We start from the raw sequence: 24619 nt of genomic DNA, 5'->3' as shown, positions 1-24619 counted from the left end.
TTCACATTGATAACACATTTCACTCAAAATTCAAATGTATTTAATAGGTATTTGGTATAGGAAGGCAAATCTCAAGTGTTGAACTTTGCCTGCAGAGTTCAGCCCTGGATAAGCAGGAAAGGATACCATCAACTTTGGAAATTATTTGATATAGTTGGAAGCTCCTGGGTAAAAGGACTTTTGTTCCTTTTCTCTGGTTTAATCTGCACCGTTAAATTTACATACTACTCATACAGATAACAGATGGGCTGTGAGGACAAGCACTTCTCCAACGTGTGTCTAAGCTCATACATCTTAAAACTGATGTGATAAACTTCATGTAAATCCATGGTTCTATGTGCCCATTTGTTATAAATCTCTACTATTTGCTCTCTGGTGAGATGCAGCTAGAGTAGAGATAAAAGATGAATTATACAATGTACACTTGGTGTTCGGAAAGCATTGCCACTAAGGTGTTTTTTGCCTTGGGGTGTCTGATGGGAGCAGGGAGTGTGAAGTAGGCACTGGGGAAAACTGGCCACAGACCCCAAGGAGAAGAAGGCAGTTAACCCCAAGTGGAAAAATACTTTGATTTGGCTTCTGCGAGATTTTTTGAAAGTATTAATTGTGTTCAATTTTTGTTTTGTGGATTTTTTTCTGGTTTGTTGCTTCGGGTCACGGTGGTTGTAGCAGCCACTGATGCTTCGGGTTGCGGTTGCAGCAGCCACTGATACTTAATGGGTTTAGAAAGACTAGAATACAAACAATGTCATTATCCCACAACCTTTTTTTTTTTTTTTAAGTTTATTATGGAAATTTTCAAATATTCCAAAGACAATAGTATAAGAATTTTCCCCTCATATCCATAATAACTCATGACAAATCTTGATTTACCTATACCTTCACCATTCATTCTGAATTATTTTGAAGCAAATCCCAGATACCAAATTACTTCATATTTTAGTATATAACAACAATTTTTAAAAATTTAACCATCATGCTTAAAGAAATTAACAACTCCTTAATATCAAATATCCGGTGTCCAGATTTCTTTATCTCAAAAAATGTGTTTTATACTTAGTTCAAAGCAAGATATAAATAAATACACATGTCGCTACTGGTTAGTATGTCTCAAATTTCTGATAATCTGCAGGTGTCTCTCCTGTACTCTCTCTCTCCCTTGCATTTTATTATTGGGGAAATGTAAACATTTTTCCTGAAGAGTTCCCAGTCTGGATTTGGTAATTACATCCTTGTGACAGCATATTTCTCTCTTCCTCTAGTTCCTGTAGTGATTAGAAGCTGTGCTGTCCAATACAGTAGCCATATTTAGCTATTGGGCAGTTGAAATTCAGAGTTGAATTGAAACTGAGTTTGAATTGAGGTGAGCAGTTACGCATGTGGCTCATATTTATTGGACAATGCTGATCTAAAGACTTGATCACATTTAGATGAGAATTCTCTGGTAAGAATATTTCATAGGTGCCCTCCCTGGTGGCGCAAGGGGTTAAGCACAGCGCTGTGAAGCTAGCCGCAGCCTCAGTAGTACAAGTTGGATCCGCGGCCAGGGAGCTACCCACATGGCGCAGCAGACTTCTCCTGTCTCACCTGCTGCTCCTCCCCTTAGCAGTGTATTTCAGTGGATTCACCTGTTCTGCTCCCCACTTTGTCTCTAGTGAATCCTCTCACCCCCTGCAACTCTGGCCTGCACCTCAGTTCTTGTGTGCATAAATAAATAAATCTTAAAAAAAAATATTTCATAGGTGTACTCCAATTCAGGAGGACTAAGGTCTAGTTGTCTCTTAGGATTTTAGCAGTCAGTAATAATCAATACTTACATTTATTCATATGCAATTGCAAATAGTGGGGGTTTAATTTTGCCATTCTTTATTAGCTGAAATACTTATAAAAATTAAACCTATCCCTTTAACTATATGGTTACCCTGAAGTACAGTGTGTATAGGAACAAGAGATAAAAAAATGTAATCTCCTTTATTTTCAAAATAATGAGCTGATTCCTAGCATCCTCCAAAGTAAATTTGTTTTTTAAGTATCATGAACTTCAACCTAGACATGGTTGGTCTTGACTCACCTTTGGCCTATGACTCCTGCTTCTCAGTTCCTGAGTTCCCACTCAGTCCCAGTATCCTATCCAACTTTATCTTGTACATTTCCTGCCCCAGGCCTGGAATCAGTTATTTCTACAGCAAGCCTTGATTCTTCTTCATTGGAAAAGGTACTTCTAGGTCACAGTCTGTATGATAGGGGTACTCATTGTTGCTCCTTATTATTAGTTCTTATTTTCAGTCAGAGCTTGGATAGCTGTAGCTCTATAGCTGTAGTTATATTAAGCCTTTAGCCCTTTTCTAAAATTTCTTTTTTACACCTATACCTTAATTTCTATATAGTGAAGATTAAGTAATGAAAATAGAAAAATAAACTCATTCAAAGATTAACCAGAATATTAACCTATTATGTGCAAGGATATTGTTTACCTCATATTTCCCAGTAGAAGAAACCCTGGACTTTCAAAAAACTAATAAAAGCATTTATTTCTAAGAAATCAGCCAAGTGAAATTTATGAAATAGATTATTTACATTAGTTCCATCTAAGTATTTAGCTCAAGTGGCTGAATTTATGATGTCAGAGGGTTTGCTGCTACAAGCCAACCAAGGTAATCACTATAATCTAAAACCATTCATGTTCCTAAATCCATGTGACTCTAGTATAAAGATGTATTGAGAAGCTTAGCTGGGATATACCATCTGTTGTAGCAATTCATTTCTACGCCTTTCATCCATAGAGAAGCCATCCTGGGAATTACAAGGTAAGTACAAAGTATATCTTGTTCTATTCAAAGTATAATATGTAATTAACATAAAAGGAATGCATATGCTAGGAAGAATTAGCAGTGATGAGTCAGTTGTAATTGTGATAAGTGTTAAGTGTTAGAAAAAATGCTTAGTAATGGATTTATAATTTTCATTGTTCATAAATAAAGTTCCTGCTGAGGCTCAGATAATTGCTAAGTGTAGGGGCTAACGTGGTAAGCAAAACACCAGAGTCCCTAATTCAACAATCAAAAATGTGCTGGGTGGTTTAAAGGAAAGGTATAGTTCTATGAAATTGATTAGACTTTTTTCTTCCCCTCAAACTGAGGGTTCTGTAATACATTTAGGTGAGGTAATTGGAAATTTACATGTATATAGTAAAGCTGAAAATTATTCATTTTACATATATGTATATATATATATATATATACGTGTATGTGTGCTAGAAATATATTTCATACTAATGATCAAAAAAAAATCTTGAAAGCTGCTGGACGAAGTGGACATATCCAAATTTGACATTCAGGAAAAGCATTTTTTAAGGAAATGTTTTAGCTGTTTCTAAAGAATTAACAGCTATTAACTAGTTATAGGGGAGAGACAAGAAGAACATAGCAAAGTATTTGCAACAGCATGTGCAAAGAGGATGCATGGGCACCAGTTGGTCAAGTGAGAACAGTGGGGGCTAGGACTCCCATGATAGCAGTGGAGGTAGCATGAAATGGCTGGATTCCAAAAATCTTAGCGAGAAAACTTGGCAGGGGACCTGAGATGAGTCATGGTGAAGGAGAAGAAAGTACTAGAGATGAGTTCCAAACTTGTGTACCTTAGACATTCTTTGAAGACAAGGAAACTGGAGAAGGAGGAACAGTTTTGGGAAGGGAAAAAAATCAAGAATTTACTTTGGGTATGTTGTATGTGAGGCATACTTGAGACATCTTGGAGGAGTTGCCTTGTGGGCAGTTTGAGTTTTATCTCAGAAAAGAATAAAGAATTTAATGTGTGAGTCATTGGTACATAGATAATTGGCTATTACAGTACAGTGGAGAATTTTAAGAAAAGTATACTAATGTCATTGTTCAGGTTTCCCTGGACTAATTACTCCTTCCCTCCCTCCCTTCTTTTGGTCCCACCTCTGCCCTCCATGGGCTCAGGTGCAGCCAAGTGGGCAGACCCGGGAACTGGTGTTGGAGAGGTCCTGCATAATGCAGTTTGGTAAAGCATGCACAGAACAGCTTTCCTTCCATCCCCATACCCCCAGCCTCACCTCATTGCTTGAGGCCCCTTTCAGAATTTCTCCACTGCTTACTATGTGGAGTCAGCACTTAGCCTAAAGTTCAAGGCTCTCTCCAACTCTGCCCCTTTGTGTAGACCACTTCCCCCGCACAAACTATGAAGACAAGCAGTTTGTGTCCCTTTCACTCTGCCCTGCCTTACTCCCTTGCTCAGGCTGCTCTGTCCCTGGAATCATGCTCTCCACCCCATGTTTTCCCCACTCTCAGGCTGTTTTCCCACTCTTTGGGGTCCAGATTAAGTCCCATCTTTCCTGAAATTTCCCCAATCCCCATAAGGACTAAACTACTCTTCCTCCAAGAATTTCATCACTTAATGGTCAACACCCCTCAAATGTAGCAGAGGGGACCATTATTTTATAATATGTAGATCATGTGCTCCATGTGTTTCTGCTCTTAAGAGATGTGTTTCCAGAATCCCCAAACTCTTAAATTACTCCAGAAGCAAGATTATACTGAATAGAGAATATCTATTAATATACAGACACTGTGTCAGAGGTGAGGCAGGAACAGGGTTGCCCCAAACTTACTCAGTGGACAGGCAGTTCACACTTGGATCTCAACAGAACTGTGGCCATTCCCCATAGCTCAAAATTTGATAACTGAAAATGTGAATGTTAAGTCTGAGAATGTCAAAATATGAACTTTCCTGTGTTCTCTATCTTTCCTTTGTACTTCAGAGGTTCCCTGTATGAATTGGTTGATGGGACAGAGATAACTTACTGATCCCATTGGAACCTTTCTGATCCCATACATCTATGCTCATGGCAGATGGACTTCTGGTTTTTGTATCAGGTTTGGTGTCAAGGTGATGCTGAAATTAGAAAGAGTTAGGAAGTAATCCTTATTCTTTTTTGCAAGAATTTGTGTCTTTTGACATTTCCTCTTAAAATGTTTGGGTTGAAACTCTTTTGATTAAAAGCTTTAGAATTAGTGCTATAGACCTCATTTTGGGAAACAAAGATCTACAGCAAGAATTAAACATGAAACAGTCAATTTTTGTTCTTTTGTATGCTCTTGTTTTTATTCGTTTCCTTTCTTAGGCAGCACTGGCCACTTTACCTTCTCCTTCCTGGCTGTGTGGGGCTCAGCTAAGTGACCAGACAAGTGAGCAGTGAGGCCATCTGAGGTCTGAGCCTGGTCCTCAGGACTATCCTCTTTCCTTGCCGGCAAGCAAACTGCTCCAGCCCTGCTCATCCTTCTCCACATTCAGCTGACAGAATGAATGCCCTTGATGGTGTCCCTTTCAAGGTGCCCAAGGGCTTTGTGATAGGCACAGAGTCCTTCTCTGGGCCAGAGCTCAGTGTCTCAGCCTGCAGGGAGCTTCTGCTGAGTTCTATGGTAAGTGTGTCTTTCTTTCTGTCTGTCTGTCTGTTTCCTCATGCCTGGCTGTTGCTCGGAGGCTGAGCCTCCTGGGAGCTTGTTTCTTGATTTTAATGGGCAGCCATTCCTGCTCTTTTATCTCCTAGGGAATTTGGAAAATAGCCCAAGAGGGAAAGTATTTCATAAAGAAGGTTGGTGGCTAGGTGATGGGGATTATTTGGTGGGTCTTATTTTCAACTTAGAATAACTGGAAGGCTGCCTATATGAAGTGAATGAGTCATTGCAAGGATTTGCCAGTTCCTCTCTATTTCATATCAGCCTGCTCACATGTCTAAAATTCTACCATTAGGATCACTCTTTTGGACTAAGAGACTATGTCCAGAACCGCTGTTAAAATACAGACATGGTACAGGTTAGAAGGAATTACTATTCCTCAGACCATAAGCACATCTGCCCTAGAGGTATTTTTGAAGCGCTTCATGCTTCACATTCAACCACTGAAATATGCATGCAAGGTATGTGGTGGTGTCACATATACTCTGGATGAATATGATTATTTAACTTTCAGGAGAGTCAAGTTTATTCAATCATTTAGAAGGAACACTTTTGGGCCTCCCTGGTGGCGCAAGGGTTAAAGTCTCAGCGCTATCAAGCTATTGCCAGCCACTGCAGCATGAGTTTGATCCCTAGCACATAGCCCACAAGACACAACAGACCTCTCCTGTCACTGACTGCTCCCCCTCAGCAGTGTATTCCAGTAAAATTGGCCTGTTCTGCTCCTCACTCTGTCCCACCCCCCTCACCTCTGGCCTACACCCCAGTTCTCATATGCATAAACAAATAAAAATAAATCTTTAAAAAAAAAAAGAAGGAATACTTTCTGGGGCTTCCCTAGTGGCCTAGGGGTTAAGTCTCAGGCCTGAATTAGATTCCCAGCTAGGGAGCTAACCCACATATAGCACAGCAGACCTCTCCTGTCTTGCCCCTTGCTTCCCTTAGCAGTGTTTCAGTAAATCTGCCTGTTCTGCTCCCCACTCTCTCTGGTGAATCCTCTCACCTTCCGTACCTCTGGCCTAAACCTCAGTTCTTCCACATTTGTCTTTGCCCTTGCTTTATGGGGTATATTTGCTGTGCAGATATTACAAGTGTCTCTCCATATGTATTTTCATGGCTTCTGGGTTTTGATTCAGTGTGAACGGCTTTCCTATCCAAGGTTATAAAGGTGTCTCTCCCATTTTCTCCCAGTACTTTTACGGTTTCATATCTACATTTGAATCTTTGATGCTTTTGGAATTCTTCCTAGTATATAGTTTGAGAATAGATCCCACTATATATTTTTCCAGCTAGTTAAGACCATTTATTAAATAGTCTTTCTTTTTCCCATTGCTTGGGATACCACTTTTATTATGTACTAAAGTCCATATATATTAAGGTCTATTTCTGTACTTCCTATTCTGTACCTTAAATCTGCCTATGACAGTACCACAGTTTTAATTATTGACATTCTATGTTACTATTTTAGCCAGTAGTAGGGTAAGGCCCCTTTATTTATCTTATGCCCCCTGAGTTTTTCTGGATATTGTTATTTGTTTTTCTATGAGCTTTTAAACCATCTTGCTTAGTTCCATAAATCACACATATTGGTATTTTTATTGGATCTTTGTATCCTTTTATTCTCAAGTCCCACTGACTGCCTCTATCTGTGTCTCTTTCTCTCCATGTGTGTCTGCCTCTTCAGTTCTGAAGTTGCCTTTCCCCTCTTTTGTCCTTCAGAGCCCTCATATTTTGCTCCAATCTTTTTCTAATCATTTGTTCTGCACACACATACAAATGTCCAGTCAGTGACAGGCCTGCCCTAGGCCCTGAGGATACAAGAGAGCAATGAGACACAATCCCTACCCTCAGTCATGGGGTCATACTGGAGCAGCTAAGATATATTCCTCTTTTTTTTTTTTTACGGGTACCAAATTGCTTTATTTGAAGGAATGGTACAAATGAAAGCTATACGTAGATGTTTTGGTACAACTTATAGAAAAGGTAAAGGTAACCCCAACATGCATGCACAGCCTTGGTGACCAGGAAAGTCACCCACTGGCTATGAGTAGCCAGCCTAAGGCTTAGCTTAGCTCTTGTCACTGTCTCCCAGGGTATGCTTGTCAAAGAGATACTTGGCCATGCCAGATTCGGGGGCCCCCATCTTGCGCAAGTTGGTTACATGGTCACCCAGTTCTTTGATGGATTTCACCTGCTCATCCAGGTAATGAGTCTCCAGGAAGTCACACAAATGGGGGTCATTTTTGTCAGTAGCCAGTTTGTGCAGCTCCAGTAGTGACTGATTCATGCTCTTTTCCAAGTGTAAGGCGCACTCCATTGCATTCAGCCCATTCTCCCAGTCATCACGGTCGGGCTTCTTGATGTCCTGAAGGAAGATGCGGCCACCTCGTTGGTTCTGCAGTTTCATCAGTTTCTCAGCATGTTCCCTCTCCTCATGAGATTGGTGAAGAAAATATTTGGCAAAATTCTTCAAAGCCACATCATCACGGTCAAAGTAGTAAGACATGGACAGGTAGACGTAGGAGGCGTAGAGCTCCAGGTTGATCTGGCGGTTGATGGCGGCCTCCGAGTCCTGGTGGTAGTTCTGGCGCACCTGCGAGGGGGACGCGGTCGTCATGGGTCCGTCCAAGCACTGTTGAAGCAGGAAACCGCGGGGACTCTCCGCGAAGGCTGTCTATATCCCTCTTCTTAACAAGGGTTCATGGTGGGGGGAGGGCATAGGGGTAGAATGGGAGGGAAGGGAGCAGTGGCAGTCTCAGTGTGTGCCCCTCCTTCTGCCTCCCCTATCCCGCCTGGCTTCCTTGATTGACCATCACAGAACTGAAATTTCCTTTTCAATTTTAAATACTTTTTAATGGAGTTTTATGCTTCCAGCTCTTAATTTAAAGGCAGGCAACAGACATTTTTATTCTTGCTTCACTTATAAACTCCCAAGCCAGATGGGTAGTGGAGAAAGAACTACAGCCAGATGGAAAGGAGAATCCTAGGTCAGTCACTGACCACCAAACTGACCTCAAATTAATCAAAATTTCTTAATTAATTAATTTCAAAATTAATTATTCAAATTAATTTCTGTATCTCATTTTCATAATCTGGAAATAGGAATAAAACTAGAATCTACTAAGGAGAATTAGAGATTTTTATATTTCCTGGGTCCCAAAGTACTCTTGGATGGCAGCGAAGGGGTTGGGGCTATTATTACTCCCCAGGAAAGTTTGCCTGGGGAGCTTCTAGGGCTGAGTGCTCAGTGGCAAATGGTGCTGGGCTCAGGCGAAATCTTCTTTGCTAAGAACAATATTTTTTTGAGAAATATTTTAAGCAGTGATTGTTAATTTTAAGCATACTGAATGGCCAAGGAATTTAGACATTAGATTTGACTACACTTTATCCTATGATTTCACTTTGTCCTTCATACAGTTTGCCATTAAATTGTTATTGCTGTCCTGAGCCGCGTGCTAACTGAAAATGAGTGTGCAGTGGAAGTGAGATGCATGCCCAGAACTCAGAATCAGAAGCTGTCTAGGACTGGGGAGTCTCTGGTTGAGCAGGGTTACCTGGGCCAGGGGATAGGGGTGAGCCCCCAGGGTCCGGGTTGCCTGGCCTGTCTCAGTTTCCTTTTCTCCACAGCACGACTTCAGCCTGGAGAAGAGGACACTCTTCTGGGTGGAGGCAGCAGTCCCAGGGTCTTGCCTGTGCCAGTGCCGTGGCCCTGGTACAGCATCAGCCCCTCCAGCCTGGCTCTTGCTGATCAGCCCGGAACATGAACTGGGGCCTGTGCCTGCCGCAGCCAAAGGCCAGGAGGCTGAACCCCAGGAGCAGCCTGAGAAAGAGGACGAGGATAAGGATGAAGCCTCCTCTGGCAGTGAAGAAGAGCCGGATCCCTGCACCCCAGAGATGGGCTCCCCGCCAAGCCCCAACTTGGGTCAGGTCTGGTGCTCGCTGCACTTGCTGCGGGATGTGAGGTCGGAGCTGGCCGGGGCTCGGCATCGGTTCTCTGAGGGCAGGCTGGCTGCTGCCCCCCGTATCCTCCTGCATCACCTGCGCCAACGGGCCTTGAGCCTTTGCCGCAGCCCTGTGCCACCCCTGTGCCCCTCGCCCCTGCACCCTGGCATCCCTGCACCGCCCCCGCGGCCCTCCACCGCTGGCACCATGCCCCTGCTGCAGAGCCACAAGCCCACCTTCACGGTAAGGCATCAGGCTGCTCTACCAAGGCTGCAGCTCAGCAACTCTATCCAGATCCACAGTCTTGGTTTTTCTTTCCCACACTTCCCCACCCTCCCTTCACCTGCTCTTCCCTGGCCCTGTACCATTCAGTCCTTCTTCATGCCTATAGTCTAGAACATTCCCTGCCCAGGGGCCCATCATGTGTTTTCCACTGTGCCTGTTCTGCTTCTTTTAGGGTACCTATCATAATAATTGTAATTACCAAGTGTCTGTCTGTCTCTTCCAATGGAATGTGAGTTCTCAGAGATAGTCACATTCATTTTTGTTTCCAGAGCACCCAAGGGCAAACTTGGCCTCTAGGGGGTGCTCAATGAATAGTTGTTGAATTAATGACTATGACTCAAAGCTAGGCTTCTGTATAATGGGTGAGCTGAAGGTTCAATCAAGGAATGTTCACTGTATAGTTACTTCCGCCCAGACACTGTGTTGGAAGAGACAGTGTGAAAACCACAGGACAAGGACAGTTTTCTCATATTGTCTTATTTAAACCTCATAGCAACCCTGTGAGGCTTCTAGAATGATTGCCTCTATTTTACATATGAGCAAACTGGGTAAACAGAGTTGTGTTTTGAACCCAGGTCTGCAGGGCTCCAAGCTCTCCAACCTTAACCCCTACACTCTGCAGAAAGTGCAGTGTTACACAAATAGCCTCCCATGGTGACTGACACATCAGTCTGTATTTCAGTCCCTCAGCCAGGGCATCTGCCTGCCACCTCCTGGGCGGCCACACCAGCTTTTTGATGCCCACACATCACACTCTGATTCTGCTGACCTGCTCTCTGCTCTGAGCCGGGAGGAACAAGACCTCATCAGACCAGTGGTTGCCTTGGGTTATCCTGTGCGCAGGGCCATTGTGGCTCTGCAGAAGACAGGGTGGAAGAGCCTCAGCCAGGTGAGTGGGGCACAACCTGAGAGGCTGAGGAGGTGGAGCCAGTGAGTGGGGGCAAGGAGCTAGGGGACTGTAGAACTGGACCAGTTGAATAGCCATATGGTTTTTAAAATATAATTAATTTATTTATGCATACAAGAACTGGGGTGTAGGCCAGAGGTGCCAGGGATGAGAGGATTCACCAGAGCGAGTAGGGAGCAGAACAGGCAGATCTATTGAAATATACTGCTGAGGGGAGCAGCAGGCAAGGCAGGAGAGGTCTTCTGTGCCATGTGGGCCAGCACCCTGGCTGAGTATCTGACTCAGCCATGATAGCATGATGCCATGATAGCACTAAGACTTAACCCCTATGCCACCAGGGAGGCCTGGTTTTTATCTTTAAGTTGAAGAGGTTTAATTTCCTCCTTTTTAGAAGCAGACCCTCAGCCTGAATTATTGAGGGCTATGAATAAGTTTCTAGACCCTAATGCTACCTTCTCCACAGGAGTTTATCAGGTATTCTCATGCCTACTTGGGGAATCACAATATTTTATTCCTATTCCTATTTCTGGCACAAGTGCAGGGGTATGGAGTTTTGGGCTGCTTAGCATCCAGAGCTGTCCAATGGAACTTTCCACAGTGAGAGAGGTGTTTTATACCTGTGTGATCCAATACCAGTTATATGTGGTTATTTGAAATATGGCTAGTATGAGTAGGCAACTGAATTTTAAATTTTATTTAGTTATAATTAATTTAAAGTAGTCACATGTGGCTATTGGTTACCCTATTGGATGCTGCAGTTTGACCTTTTCCTCAGTGAACAGTTTATTCATACCCATAGCCATCTCCTTCTGTTTCATTCTACTTGTCCAGCCATCTAGTCGACAGTATTAGTCACATCCTAGTTGTTGGTGCAGCTAGGATTTATGTTCCTCACTGCTCCAAGGTACTTAAAACTAGTCTTATTGGTTAAAAGACTCAGAGTTTGACATATAGAATGTTTATTAAGGAGACCTTGGGATCAACTTCCATGGACGAGGACAGAAGCAAGTGTGGATAGGCAGAGAAGTTGAGCTTTGTAGGCCCAATGACAGCAGCAGCCAACCCCACAGCGCCAGAACATATATGATCCTTCAGATTTTTTCTCAGCGGGGTTGAGATGGCTGGGCCTTTGTACCCCTGCCTCAGTCAACCACTGGATGTGGGCAGGGGGTGACTTGAGAGAGGTGGTTTCTGCAGTTGAGGTAACCCCTGACGGGGCAGATAGCTGAAGGGTGACTACCAGCTCTCCCAGCATCTGGAACAACGAGGCATTCAATGAAGGGGTATCTGGAAGGCTCATCACAGAGTTTACCACACCCAGATTCTATTTTTAAAGACTTCACTCTGCTTGGAAGGAGTAAAGATATTTACAGCAACACTCAAAAGGTAGCAACCCAAGCTGCTCTAAAATTTCCTAGCAGGTCTTGATCCCCACTATGAGCCAAGATGTGAGAGCACCTACAGAAGAGTGAGCGCCCCCAAAGTACAAAAGGAGAGGTGCTAGTGAGAAGATGCCTGGGAGGAGAAGGGTACAAGTGCTATGGGGGCGCTTCAGTTATCTATTCCTATGTGAAAAACCACCCTCAAACTTAGTGGCTTAATGCAACAATTTGTTTGCTCAATATTCTCTGGGTTGGCAGTGTGGAGTGGGGACAGCCGGGTGGTTCTTTTGCTGATTTTACCTGGGACCTCTCATATGGCTATAGTTTGGTTGGGGCTGAAGGGTCTAAGAAGGTCTTGCTCACAGTCCAGTGGTTGGTGACATTTGTCAACTGAGCCACATATCTCAAGCAAGATAGCCCACTTGGATCCAAGAGTACAGGAGTGAAAACTGCAAGAACTTTTGAGACTTAGGCTGAAGTTGTACAGTTGCCTCTGCCCTATTCAATTGGCCAACATTGCTGGACAGATTAAAGGCAGATTAAGACCAGCCTAGATTAAAAGAGTGGAAAAATACTGCCCCCCCCCACTTGATGGGAGAGGCTGTAAAGAATTTATAGACATTCTTGGGCCTCCCCGGTGGCGCAGCGGTTGAGTGCTGGGTTGCAAAGCTGCCGGCAGCCTCTGCAGCGCCAGTTCGATCCCCCGCTGCTCCCCGGCCACTGGAGGAGGGTCCCACTTGGCGCGCAGACCTCTCCTGCCGCCCGCTGCTCCCCTCAGCAGTGTACTTCGGTCCTTCTGCCTGGTCTGCTCCCCGTTCTGGGTCTGGTGAATTCTCTTACCCTCCCGCGCTTCTAACTGTACCCAGTGTTTGTATAAATAAATAAATAAACAAACAAACAAACAAATAAATAAACAAAAATCTGAAAAAAAAAAAAGAATTTATAGACATTCTTAATCTACAACAAAGAGCTTCCAATGTTCACAAAATGTTTCACAGAGGAGCCCAACCTTGAGCTAGACTTTGGGGATGGATAAGATCTGAATCTGAAGGAAGGAGAAGGGACGATATTCCAGGCAGGAGAGAGTGAGCAAAAAAGTGGAGACAAGAAAGGAAGTGTTTGGAAGGCCCTGATCTGACCAGGTACATGATGCAGGCTGGGAGGAGATGAGACAGGGAAGGGGGATTGAGGGCAGATGGAAGGTGCCTCGAAGGCTGGGCTGAGAATTTTATCAATGACCCAATAGCAAAAGGGAGTGTGGAAGGACTATGGGCAGGGGCAGGGGTGATGTTGAATGGCATTGTCTGAACCCCCCTTCATTTTTTTCTGAATGTGGGATTCTTTGTGTCAGAGGGCTTGGACACCTTCTCCATAATCGCTGATGACAGAAACATATTGGGTCCCTGAGATCGGGACAGAAAGTGTGCTGCTGCTGGGAAATATGCCTCCCCCTATCCCCACCCACTCTGGCTGCTGCTCATTAGTCATGTCTTGTCTTAAGGGAAAACTTCCAACATCCCCATATGGCTAACTTGATGGGGCGAGGGGGATGCTAGCATTTATTGAATGCCTTCTTTGTGCCAATCCCTCAATCTGAAAGTATTCAATGAGCTCTCCTCAATTCTGTAAGGGTGCTGCAGATGAGGAGACTGAGGCCAGGGAGGTTCATATAATCAGTCAACAGCAATGCCAGGCTAGTCTGACTCAGTCTTTGTTGCACAGTGCTTATCTCTCATTTTCTAAGAACATCCTCTTCCAGGGCCGCGCCCCAGGCTGATCTGAGATTTTGGAGTCAATCTAATGTTGACTTCATCTTCAGCTGCAGCTGAAAAGCTAGGACCTTGGCCAAGAAGCTGGCCAGGAGGGCCAGGAGGTCCCACTGTGGGGGCTCTGAAATGCCTCCCCAGTCCTCTTGGCCCTGTGACAAGGCTGAGGTCTCAGACTATCACTGGGAATCTGAAGATTGGTTGGAGCCAGCAGGGGACTCTGGCCTCCCTGTGGGTGGGCTGGAAGAATCCCTCTGCATTGGGACTGACCACCTGCCTGGCCTTCCTGATATCTGGGTGGCCTTCTTCCCAGTGGGCAATCAGGGGCCAGGCTGGAAGGGTCATGGAATACTTCATCTCTCCTCCCCACCAAGTTAGTATCTCCTTCTATTCTTTTTTTTTAATTTATTTATTTATGCATACAAGAACTGGGGTACAGGACAGAGGTATGGGGGGTGAGAGGATTCACCAGAGACAGAGTGGGGAACAGACCAGGCAGACTGCCTGAAATACACTGCTGAGGGGAGCGGGGAGCAGCGGGCGAGGCAGGAGAGGTCTGCTGCACCATGTGGGTTGCTCCCTGGCTGCTCCTGCTTCAGTGGCTGGCAATAGCTTGATAGAGCTGTCTTTAACCCCTGCTCCACCAGGGAGGCCCCTAGTATCTCTTTCTATTCTGTGGAGCTCCACTTGACTGAGCAAGCTCTTGGAGTTCATTCAGAAAGATATAACTGTCCCCTTGAAAGACGTAACTGTAGTAAACTCTTTTGGGCCAGGAATAAAGGACAGATGGTACAGGAAGGCGGGCATTAGGTAATGAAGACAGAGCACTTAGAAGCAGTGTGATGTCTACAGGCCAGGCCCAGACTTGCTGTGGACTCCAGACACATCAGGCTCCTTCTTTGAGCCTTACTTTGCCCATTGACAGAATGGTGGGGAAATGTTTTCAACAAGTGACCTCTAGAGACCTGATCAGGGGTCTGAAGGTGACATTCTTACCCACCCTTGACCTGGGACAGACCTGGTATGTGATGAATCAGTAGAATCTTTACAAATGCAGATTCCCAGAACCTACCTGGGAAGGTCCCAGTCAGTGGACCTGGAGTGGTCTTATTATTTTAAAAGCTCTGCTGATTGTTCTAAACACAGCCTGGATCAGGCTACTGGTATGAATTGAGTCAGAGATTCTTAACCTGGCTGCGTGTTAGAACCTCCTGGACAGCTGTGCAATCCCAGTGCCCAGGCTACCCCCAGACCTGTTATGTCAGGGTCTCTGGCCATGAGCCTCAAGGTTTACAGGTAGTGATACCGAGGCACCAGTCAGCACCCAGATGAGGACCTTGGCTGTGGGTGAACCAAAAGGTAAAGGGATCGTCTCCCATTCTCATCTGTCCTTGCCTCCTCTCCTATTTTCACCTTTGGATACCCTGTCTCCCCTCAAAGCCAGCGATGGCACTGGGGGCAGGACAGGTTCTGAACCTGGGCAAGCCACCTGCCCTGCCTGAAACTGTTTCCCCAACTTTGTGCTCCGGGCAGGTCTAGGTGGCTTGGGACAGGAGTGCTGGACTCCAAACTCACCCCCCTTGCCCCCAGTTCTCCCAGAGCAACCCCGACCTTACCCTGTTATTGTTGAATTCTCCTGTACTCTGACGTTCAGAACTCAACGGGTTTGAAAACCATTAGCCCTCATGATCCGTGCTTTCTGCCCAACTCTGAACATCTGCAGAATCCCAGCCCGTTCCCCTCATACCCACGATTCCTCTGGTCTGGCGCCTTCATTTGGCACTAGCTCCCTATAAATCCTGCTTTGATCTGCTTGGCCCTCATGTTTTCCTGTATCTGGTTTATCTCCCCTACTAAGCTGTGAGCTCCTTGAAGGTAATTCTTAATTCACCATATAAACACAGCATACACTTACTGAGTTCCTTCTGCCTGCTCTGCTGGGTGCTGGGGACACAGTGGGGAATAATACTGACACAACACTTCCCTCATGGAGCAAAAAGTCAGTGGATAAGAAAGATAAAAAATATAGTAGAGCAATTGCAAAGCTCTATGTGCCTTGATGTGGGAGCACAGGGCGCTGTGGGAACATAAGGGCTGGTATGTGGTGGAAATGGGGCAGAGGGACTTCCCAGTGTGGGGGGGTGAAGCTGGCCTTGGCAGGAGAATCCAGATATAGGGAGGAAGTTGGGGTGCTGAGGGAGGAGACGAGGCTACTGACAGGCAGGAATCACCCTTTGAGGCCTGGAGGAGGCAGCACCTTTTCCTGAGGGCAAAAGCAGCCTCTGATGACTTGCACAGGGAATGGTTTAAACAGGTTTTCCGCATGTGGGGGTCCCCCTCTGTCTTCGCCCCTTTCCATCGCTGGTGTGGGCCTGTTGTACAGTAGGAGTCCTGGGTGGCAGAGATGTAAGTGTCTCTGTGTGGGCAGGTCGGTGCTCCCCAGGAAGGGTGAGCAGGCTGGGTTGGGGGTGGTGAGGCCTGTCCCAATCCCATTTGGATTCTGGGAAAACTGACAACCTTTTTCCTGGATTCCACCTGGGGCTTGGAACATTTGGTGAGGTCCCACTATCTACCTGTCCTTGGTTCCTGAGAGTAGCCTCTGTCCCTCTTCTACTGAACAGTGGGCTCTCTGGGGCAACATGCATGGTGGGTTGTCTTGTCAGTCTGGCCCTGAACTTGGGCCTTAAATAGGCCCTTCCAGTGCCTCCTGAACCCTATCTGCTATCCTTGCCACGCCTCTTATCATTCCTCCTTTGCTTTCTGGTCCAGTTTCTCAACTATCTTAGCGCCTGTGACCGGCTGCTGCAGCAGGGCTATGAAGAGGGCCTGGTGGAGGAGGCCATGGAGATGTTCCAGTTCTCTGAGCACCAGGTCAGTAGTGCCTCCCACCCAGGTCCCAGTGGAGGGAAGATAGGGGAGCACATATGGTATGCAGGGGTACACAGTGCCCAGGGTAGCCTGGGGGTGTCAGAAATAGCCTGCTTGCTCAGCTCTGGGGAGAAGTCAGTCCAGGCTGATGAAGCCCTGAAGGCAAGGCGAGAGGATAGGCGAGAAAAGGGGAAGCAGGTAGAGGGAAACAGGAAGCAGGGGTTGTAGCATTTACTGAATCACCCCAACAAATGTCACTGAGTGTCCTCTCTTTGCCAGGCACCCAGATAGGAGCCACGGGCAGCACAAAAATGCTTGCATTCTGCCCAGGGATGGAAACCCGGAATGCATGCAGGTCTGGGCCCACTGAATATCCCCGCCCTCATCTGGCAGTGGGCCCAGGCTCAACGGAACAGCAATTCACAGAGGCTGAGGGCAGGAAGGAGAGGCATGGGAGAGATGCTACAGAAATAGAGAAGAGTAGGAGGCAGCATGGGTGAGGGACAAGGAGAAAGAGAAAGAAGAGGAAATTTCGAACTTTGGGTTCAGAGGAAGAAGGAAGGTGGAAGTTGTCCTGTGTGAAACCTCAGCAGGGTTTGGGGCCTGGGCAGAGACCCCAGGTTGTGCATCCTTTGGACACCAGTATGCAGCCTTCTTCTTCTTCTTCTTTTTTTTTTTTTTTTTGTGGAACCCTCGCTTGTGGCTGGGGAATGAACCAGTGCTGCAGAGGCTACGGGCAGCCTCGCAGCCCAGCGCTCAACCGCTGCGCCACCAGGGGAGGCCCTGCAGCCTTCTTCTTGTCTCAGCACCCAAACACAGAAAGTCTAGAGTAAGCCAGAGGGATCAAGTAAACCAGAGCTGAGCCAGCAGCCAGGCAGAGGCACAGGAAGGGAAGCTGGAGTTCATGCTAGACCAGAGCACAGGAAAACCTCAGGTGCTCAAGATCATGCTCACCTGGTCTGGGGTACAGCTTTCTGGGAGCAGATGCAGTGGACACCAAGGAGAAGACTCCCCATGGTGAGGCCAGACCTCACAGACACCCCAGTGTTCTCTCTGTCTCTCCTTTCTCAGGCAGGGGAGTTCCTGCGCCTCTGGGAGCAGTTCAGTGACATGGGTTTCCAGCAGGACCGCATCAAGGAGGTGCTACTGGTCCATGGCAACTGCCATGAGCAAGCCCTGGAGGAGCTAGTGGCCTGTGCTCAGTGACCACTGGAGTGTCATCATGCCCATCACCCTAGACGTGTGCCAGACCTGGCAATCCATTAACTGTATTATTAAGACCACATAAGAATAACAAAGTGATGCATGATCTTTATAAAAATACAAACAATGCAAGGGGTGGGAGTAAATACTGCTGGGTTGTGTGTGTGTGTGTGTGTGTGTGTGTGTATAGAACTCTACCATCTTGTTTTCAGCAGGAACTCTTTAACAAGAAGACAGATTAATATGAGAAAAAAATTATTATCATATAGCACACATCACAGAAACCTCAAAGAAAAGTAACTCCAAGGAGTGGTTAGAATTTCTTTAAGTTATAACAACAAACTCATAATAAATTTGTAGATAAATCACGGGACAGAGGAAAATGACTTCAGACTTCCAAAGGGGCAAACCGGGAAGGCATAGAAACATATGGAGAGAACTAATGGAGTAAGGTTTTTTGAGGATTCCTCTGGCATGTCTGGTTGGACTCTTCCTCCAGAAAAGAATTCATATCCTGCCTTTGGGCAGAAAAGGGTAGAGGGAACAAAAGGTTTTTAAGAAGGTAGAAAGAACCTTTTCTGTACTTGTCACTTTTTAATTGGCTTCAGCTCAAAATAATTTTTATATCAAATAGACATGTTTTAGGGTGAGTTTGTTTCCTTTGATACAAAAGAAACAGCTAAAATTGTTGCAAGTGGTTGCTTGTGGGGAGAGAGAGAAGGGTGAGTGAACAGTGTCTTTTCCAAAAAGTGGCTCTTTAAACTGTATACATGAGTAACTTTAGGAAAATTAAAACAAATAAATGATAGGTAGTTCTTTGGGTTCCTGAAGGTTCCTGTCTTGGTGTGGAAAGAATGTCTAACTGAGGGTCAGAAGTTCTAATTTCTGATTTTGGTTCTGCTGTTGACTGGCTCATGGCCTCTATGAGCCTCAGCTTCCCCAAATGGAGGGACTGACCAGGTCAAAAGTTTCCAGACCTGGCAGCTATCCATCAGAATCCCCCAAGGAGTTTGTTAGAGTCCAAGTCCCCACCCCAGGATAATGTGATTCAGAGAGCCCAGTTGGGCAGCCCCCAGGAATTTGTTTGTTTTTATAAGCAGCTGCCTGGTGATTCTTTGATGTAACATGTCCATGGCCAGTGTGTGTGGTCCTTAAGCCAGCCTCAGGGTCCCTGCTGATCTGTAGTCCTATGTCAGTCTTTCCTAACTGTGAGAGTGGGCATCTTGGTTGAAGCCAGAGTTGTTTCCCATTACCCTAAGCCTATCCATAGGAATTGAGGGGACCAGTTGCCAGAGTTGCCTGTGACTCATGCAAACAGAGGTCAGAGGCCAAGGAGCTGGTGCCTCACCCTTCCCAGATGGCCCAGTGCAAAGACCAGTAGCAGCTGCCACAGAATCAAAACCTCTTCCCATCTCCACACAGTAAATGGGGTTGGACCTGGAGCTAAGACCTATAAAAAAAAAACAAAACAAACAAACAAAAAAAACCCCAATAACTTCCACATCTCTCAGGCCTTATTGTTTGAACGTGTGGTAAGGACTTCTGCAGGCCTGCATGGGACTAAACAGTAAGTTTGGGACTAGAATACAGGTCTCTGGAGCCCCAACCAGCCTCTGGGTGCTTTCCACTGAGCCTGATGCCTGCCAACTTGAAATCACATTAAAAATATTCTTTGGGCTTAAAACTTGCTTTAAATAACTTGCAGGCAAATTAATTTGAGAAAATTGTCAAGATGGCATAAAGTTGGTCAAAAATAAAACTATACTTGGAAAAGACAGAAAAATTCAAGTTCAGTGTATAAAGTGCAACCTTAGAGCCAAAGCTATTTATGTTCTGCTTAAGATAATTTGTTTTCTGGCCTGTCACTTTACTAAGTCTTCAGATTAGAGGCAACTAGTTAGCAGGCTCCTTACCTGTATCATAGACCCTGTCCTACTCCAAAAAAGGATGCCACTCCTCTCAGCTTTCTCCCACCTATCCCAAACTTGTATTGCTTGATTAAAAATGAGACATCAATGGACGTGTTGTTGCTTTAAAATACCTTTGGGAGGTACTGTGATACTGTACGGGCATGAACTTTGATGTGAGATCTGGATTAAAATTGTAGCCCCATTACAAAGTTTTGAAAGTTGCTCTTTGGGCCTTAGTCCCTTATCCATAAAATATGAATACTTAAACTTCCCAACTGGGATGACTGAATGGGTAAGTGCACCGGAAGCTTGTGGCATGTGTCTAGTGGCTATTTACTTCCATATACATGGTTATACCCTGTCTTGTCCTTTAATCACTACTACCTTTACTTTGATCATCTTCCTCATCATTATTCTGGTTAAAGATCTCCAGCATTTATAATCAAACTCCCCCAGCAACTCAGACTCTCTGGTCAGCAGGGTTTAAGAAGGTACCTGGAACAGAGGTTTCTGGAATTGCCACCTGGGAGAAGGATAATCTCTATAGCTAATACTAAGGGTCAGGTGACTGCATTGGCGGCCCGCTGAAACAGCCATCGATGACATACTCAGCTGCCTGAAGGCAGGGTCTAGACAAGATGACCCTTGAAGGGGTCAGGTGGTGAGCTAAAGCCCAAGGATACAGAATGGAGCAAGTCCCACCTTGGATCTTGCTCCCATTTCTGTCCTTTTATGTTGTTTCCTTTTCTGTTTCCTACCATGTTCCCTTAGAACAGTGCCAGCAGGTTGAAGGAGGCCTTCAGGCTGACAGGGCGGAGGAGGGGGGTGTCTCATAACCCATTTCAGGCTGAGAGCTGAAATTTTTTGTGTGTCCCCTTAGCAGGGAACCATGCATCTTGCCCTCTGTCTCCTTATAAGACCTTTGTGATTCCAGTGGGCACATCCAGACAATCCAAGATAATCTCCCCTTCAAAATCTTTAATCACATCTGCAAAGTCCCATCTGCCATATAAGGTAACACGATTCTAGGGATTAGGATGTGGGTGTCTTCAGGGGTCTATTATCCAGCCTACCTCAGGGGGGCAATGCTTAACCCAAGATACTATGACTAATGGTGGAATTTTGGGCAGTCATGTAAGGGGGTTCTGTTGTGTCTTGCATCACTCTTTATACAAGGGACATTTCTATTTTGGCACAGACTGACAGTAGAGTAGGACTAACTAGAGGTCAGGGGCTCAGCTCCGCACAGCTGACTCTACTTCTCTGTCACCTCTGATAGGAGCCTCTGCAGCTCTTCAACTTAAGCCAACCTTCTGCAAGCTGATGACTTTCTCCTGGCCAGAGCAGCCTCAGGTGAGGGCTGTCAGGCCCTGACCTTTCCACTCTGCAGTGGTGGAGCAGACACACCCTCAGTTGGTATCCAGAGATCAAGTGGAGAAGTCAGGAGCTGCCTCCTCCAGGACCCTCCCCTCTGAGCCCCTTCCTTCCGTGTCCTCCTCTCTCCAGCCTGACCTCCAGCTGCTCTGTCCCCCTGTAGCTCCTGATTAGAGAATTCCTTCATTGGCCCCTGCAGCAAACACTCTGTGCCTTCTAAAAGAGGATGTGGGGAGGACTATACCTTACTCAGAATAGTGGCTCATAAACCAGGGTTTTAGGCCCAGTAAGAGCTGGCCAGGGAAAGCGGTGGCCCTCCCAGTGCGTCATCTCATTTGGCCATCCGTTCTGCCTCCATCAAGACTCACCAGGAGGAGGATCTGGAGCTTCCAGGAGTCTGGAAAGAGTTTTTCTAATGAGGGTTGGAGGTGGCTTCCAGAGCCCCTCCCTCAGTATAAGAACCACCTGCTCACACCTCTGCTCACCCTCAGATCCCAAGGACAGGGCTTTGCTCCCAGATGTGCTGGGATCAGAGGAATACTTCAAGAGAACCAGGACACTCCCAGAAACTATGAGCTAACAGAAGAACTAGTGCTCCCTTTCCTGTTCCCTCTCGCTTTCTCCCTCCCTCACCCACCACTGTCATGGGGGTGGGGGCAGGGGGGAGAAACCTCTGCCATAGGTATTATCCAGCATTTATTTAGGGGAGTTGATTGCAGATGTCTTCATGTTAGGGACAAGACAGGTAGCAGTGGCTCAGCTTTACTTACGGACAGGGCCCACTCAACCACTACAACCTTTGTGAAGCATCTACTGTGCACTCGGCCTGCTCTTGTCCCTCAGGGAAGACGCTGCCTCCGTGTCCCAGTGCAGCAACCCAGTTGATGAGTCAAAACTACCACCAAGGAATGCTTTCCTTACTAATTCCTGCACCAACAAGCTGTCATAGCATACCAGCTGAGTGCCAGGCCCTGCAGGGCCCAGGAATAGAGGAAGGTTGGAAGAAGAATGGAAAAAGTCCTGTCAGGTTGGGAGGCTTCCCAGTGCCAGGCTGGGCAGTGTGGGCATGGTGGCAGATGGCGGAGAGCAGGTCGGCGCCTGTGCTGCTGATGATGGCAGTGAGGGCAAAGGACAGGCAGACTCTGAAGGTGGTGCTTGGTGGAACTGGGTCCTAGCCAGGCACCCCGCTGGCCTCACTCCCAGCCCATCGGTGAGGCACCCACCCTCGCTGCCCCCTCCTCCCTCCTGGCGGGTGGCCCTGCCTCCTGCCCATTCTCCTCCTGAACCTGTCCTTATAAGGCCACCCACTCAGGAGACGTGCATTCTGTGTCCTCTGGGAAGTTGCCCACACAACGTCATCTGCTGTTTAACTGCTCAAGACTTTTAACCTCTGATTTTATTTATTTATTTATTATTTATATTTGTGATTAAGAAAATGTTTCCAGGCTCAGTAGAGAGCTTAAGTGGGTGCTGGGTGAGAGTGGCAGGAAGGAAGCCAAGGAGCTGGGGACCCAAGACATGGTTTCATCACAGTTCTGAGCAGCCTCAGCAGCCAGCGGTGTCATGAAGCTGAGAAGGCCCTTTGCTGGGCACAAGGAGAGGAGGGGCGGTGCCCTTCAGGGCCTCCACTGTGGGAACAGACAGCTTATCAAGCACCAGTTCTGGTGCAGTGGGGGCCTCTAAGCAGAGCCCCACACTGCCAGAGCTTGAGCCAGCCTGAGAGGTCAGCCCTGGGCTGGCACAAGCGTCTCCTAGGAGGGGCACAACTGATACCACCTCCCAGGGTGAAGAAGAGCTGCAGGCAAGAAGTAGAGGAAGGACCTTTCAGGCGGGAGACAACCTGGGGTGGGCAGGGGAATGGTGAGCTCCTCGGTGTGCCTGGAAGGTGTCTCTGGGCCTTATGGAGTTTGGACTTGACCCTGTACCAGGGAGCAAAGGAAGCAACACCAGGAAGCCAACGGGGTGACGGAAAGGAGACCATAGGGGTTACTGCTGTTTCTGGCCACCCACCTAAGGGCCATTCCACCTTAGTCTTATGTGACACTCCAGTTTCCCTGAGGGAATTACCTAACCCCCTTCTGTGAGCCACCTTAGGTGCTGTCCAAATGTCCTGTCCTCCCCACATGTCACCTACACAGGGCCAGGCTGACCCCAGCATGTAACCTTGGACTCTTGAACATACTCATTCTGGCTGTGGCCTTAGAGGGACTGGAAACACCCTCGCAGATGCTCGGCTCCCACCCTTTTGCAGTGAGGTGCTTTGGCCCTTCCAGGGGCCTGGAGCTCTGCAAAGTCCTTTTAAAACAATCCTGTTCTCCTTAGCCAAAGGAGGTTTCTCATGCTAACGACTAAAGCACCTGATGGATGCAATGAGATCACGTGAAAAGGCAACAGCCAAAGGGGACACAGTGTGTGTCCTATCCCCCCAAGATTCTAGAGAAAGGTCTCACACTATAGAGCAGGAGGAGGGAAAGAATGGGCCTTGGAAGTTGGGGTTCTCACTGAGGAGGTATCACACCAGGGAATTCACCTTCTGGTCCTATAACTGCCAAGGGAATGCCTCCTCACAGCCACTGTGCTGTTCTGAGGGCAGGGGTTGAATCTGATTTGTCTCTGTCCCTGTGCATGGCACAGCTTGTGGTTAGAGAGGGTGTTTGCTGAGTGAAGAGAAAGGGAGGGAGGGAGGAATGAGGGAGGGAAGCCATGAAAGGGATCCTCTGAGGAGGGGTTCATGCTTAAGGTAACTTCCAAAAAAGGTTCCATGACTTCTGGGTGAAAGACTCACCAGAAAGTATTAGGGAAGTTGTGGGTACTTGGAGTGACACTATCAGTGAATGAGGTGATAAGGGCAGCCATGCATATTCCTTAGCGCCCAGCTCCTCAGAGCCGAGAGGGACCGCAGGGCTGGGGCTAGAGAGGATAAGAGATCCTGGGAGCTGCTGAGAGGGCCTTGGTGGTAATCTGCACAAGGCCCCCTGGTGACCATGGACAGGAGAGGCCCCAGTTAGCTCATGATCCCTGAGATGTGCTCCTTTTTGAAGGCAGCACAGCTTTTGAGCTGAGCTAAGCACAGGAAACTTCCCCTGACAGACCAGAAGAAGTGGCCACAGTCTCTCTGGGGGTACCAGGTTGAGTACTGAGGAGAGGGGTGAGCACTACTGGTCAAGAAGCCACCACCCCTGAATCTGCAACAAGGAGCTTTGCTCTGTTTACTGCAGCCCCAGACCACATGGCAGCGGCCAAGGAGATGGCCTAGCAGCAGTCCAGAGCTGTTTGAGGATCTCAAGGTAGGAGGCTGAAGCTAAGAGAAGCATGTTGAACCCAGGGGCCCAAGGATCATTGGATGACACTTCTCAGCATGCATTGAAGAGGACGCCCATCCTTTTCCTTCCACCAAACCATGCCTGTCCATGTTCCTTAGACGGGGGTTGGGGGGGGTGTCAAAGGGTTATATTCTGGAGACATGCCCTCATGAGGAGGAATGGCAGCTGTCTTCAAGGCC

At 46.8% G+C, this 24619-nt stretch overlaps 2 protein-coding genes across 2 annotated transcripts; one reads left to right on the top strand and one right to left on the bottom strand.

Annotated features, from left to right (window-relative positions):
* Window positions 1-5324: 5324 nt before the first annotated feature.
* Window positions 5325-17836, top strand: UBAP1L (ubiquitin associated protein 1 like; the record flags this gene model as incomplete). Its single annotated transcript, XM_084241282.1, has 5 exons — window positions 5325-5444; window positions 9108-9665; window positions 10390-10596; window positions 16532-16633; window positions 17702-17836. 5 exons carry the CDS (start codon window positions 5325-5327, stop codon window positions 17834-17836), a joined length of 1122 nt encoding a protein of 373 aa, XP_084097408.1.
* Window positions 7549-8097, bottom strand: LOC311175753 (ferritin heavy chain-like; the record flags this gene model as incomplete). Its single annotated transcript, XM_084240838.1, has 1 exon — window positions 7549-8097. The coding sequence occupies one exon, from the start codon at window positions 8095-8097 to the stop codon at window positions 7549-7551; it is 549 nt and encodes a 182-aa protein (XP_084096964.1).
* Window positions 17837-24619: the final 6783 nt, after the last annotated feature.

This window comes from Talpa europaea, assembly GCF_964194135.1.
Source record: "Talpa europaea genome assembly, chromosome: 8".
Taxonomy (NCBI): domain Eukaryota; kingdom Metazoa; phylum Chordata; class Mammalia; order Eulipotyphla; family Talpidae; genus Talpa; species Talpa europaea.
Note: the sequence above shows the minus strand (reverse complement) of the source record. Positions and strands in the feature narration are given on the sequence as shown.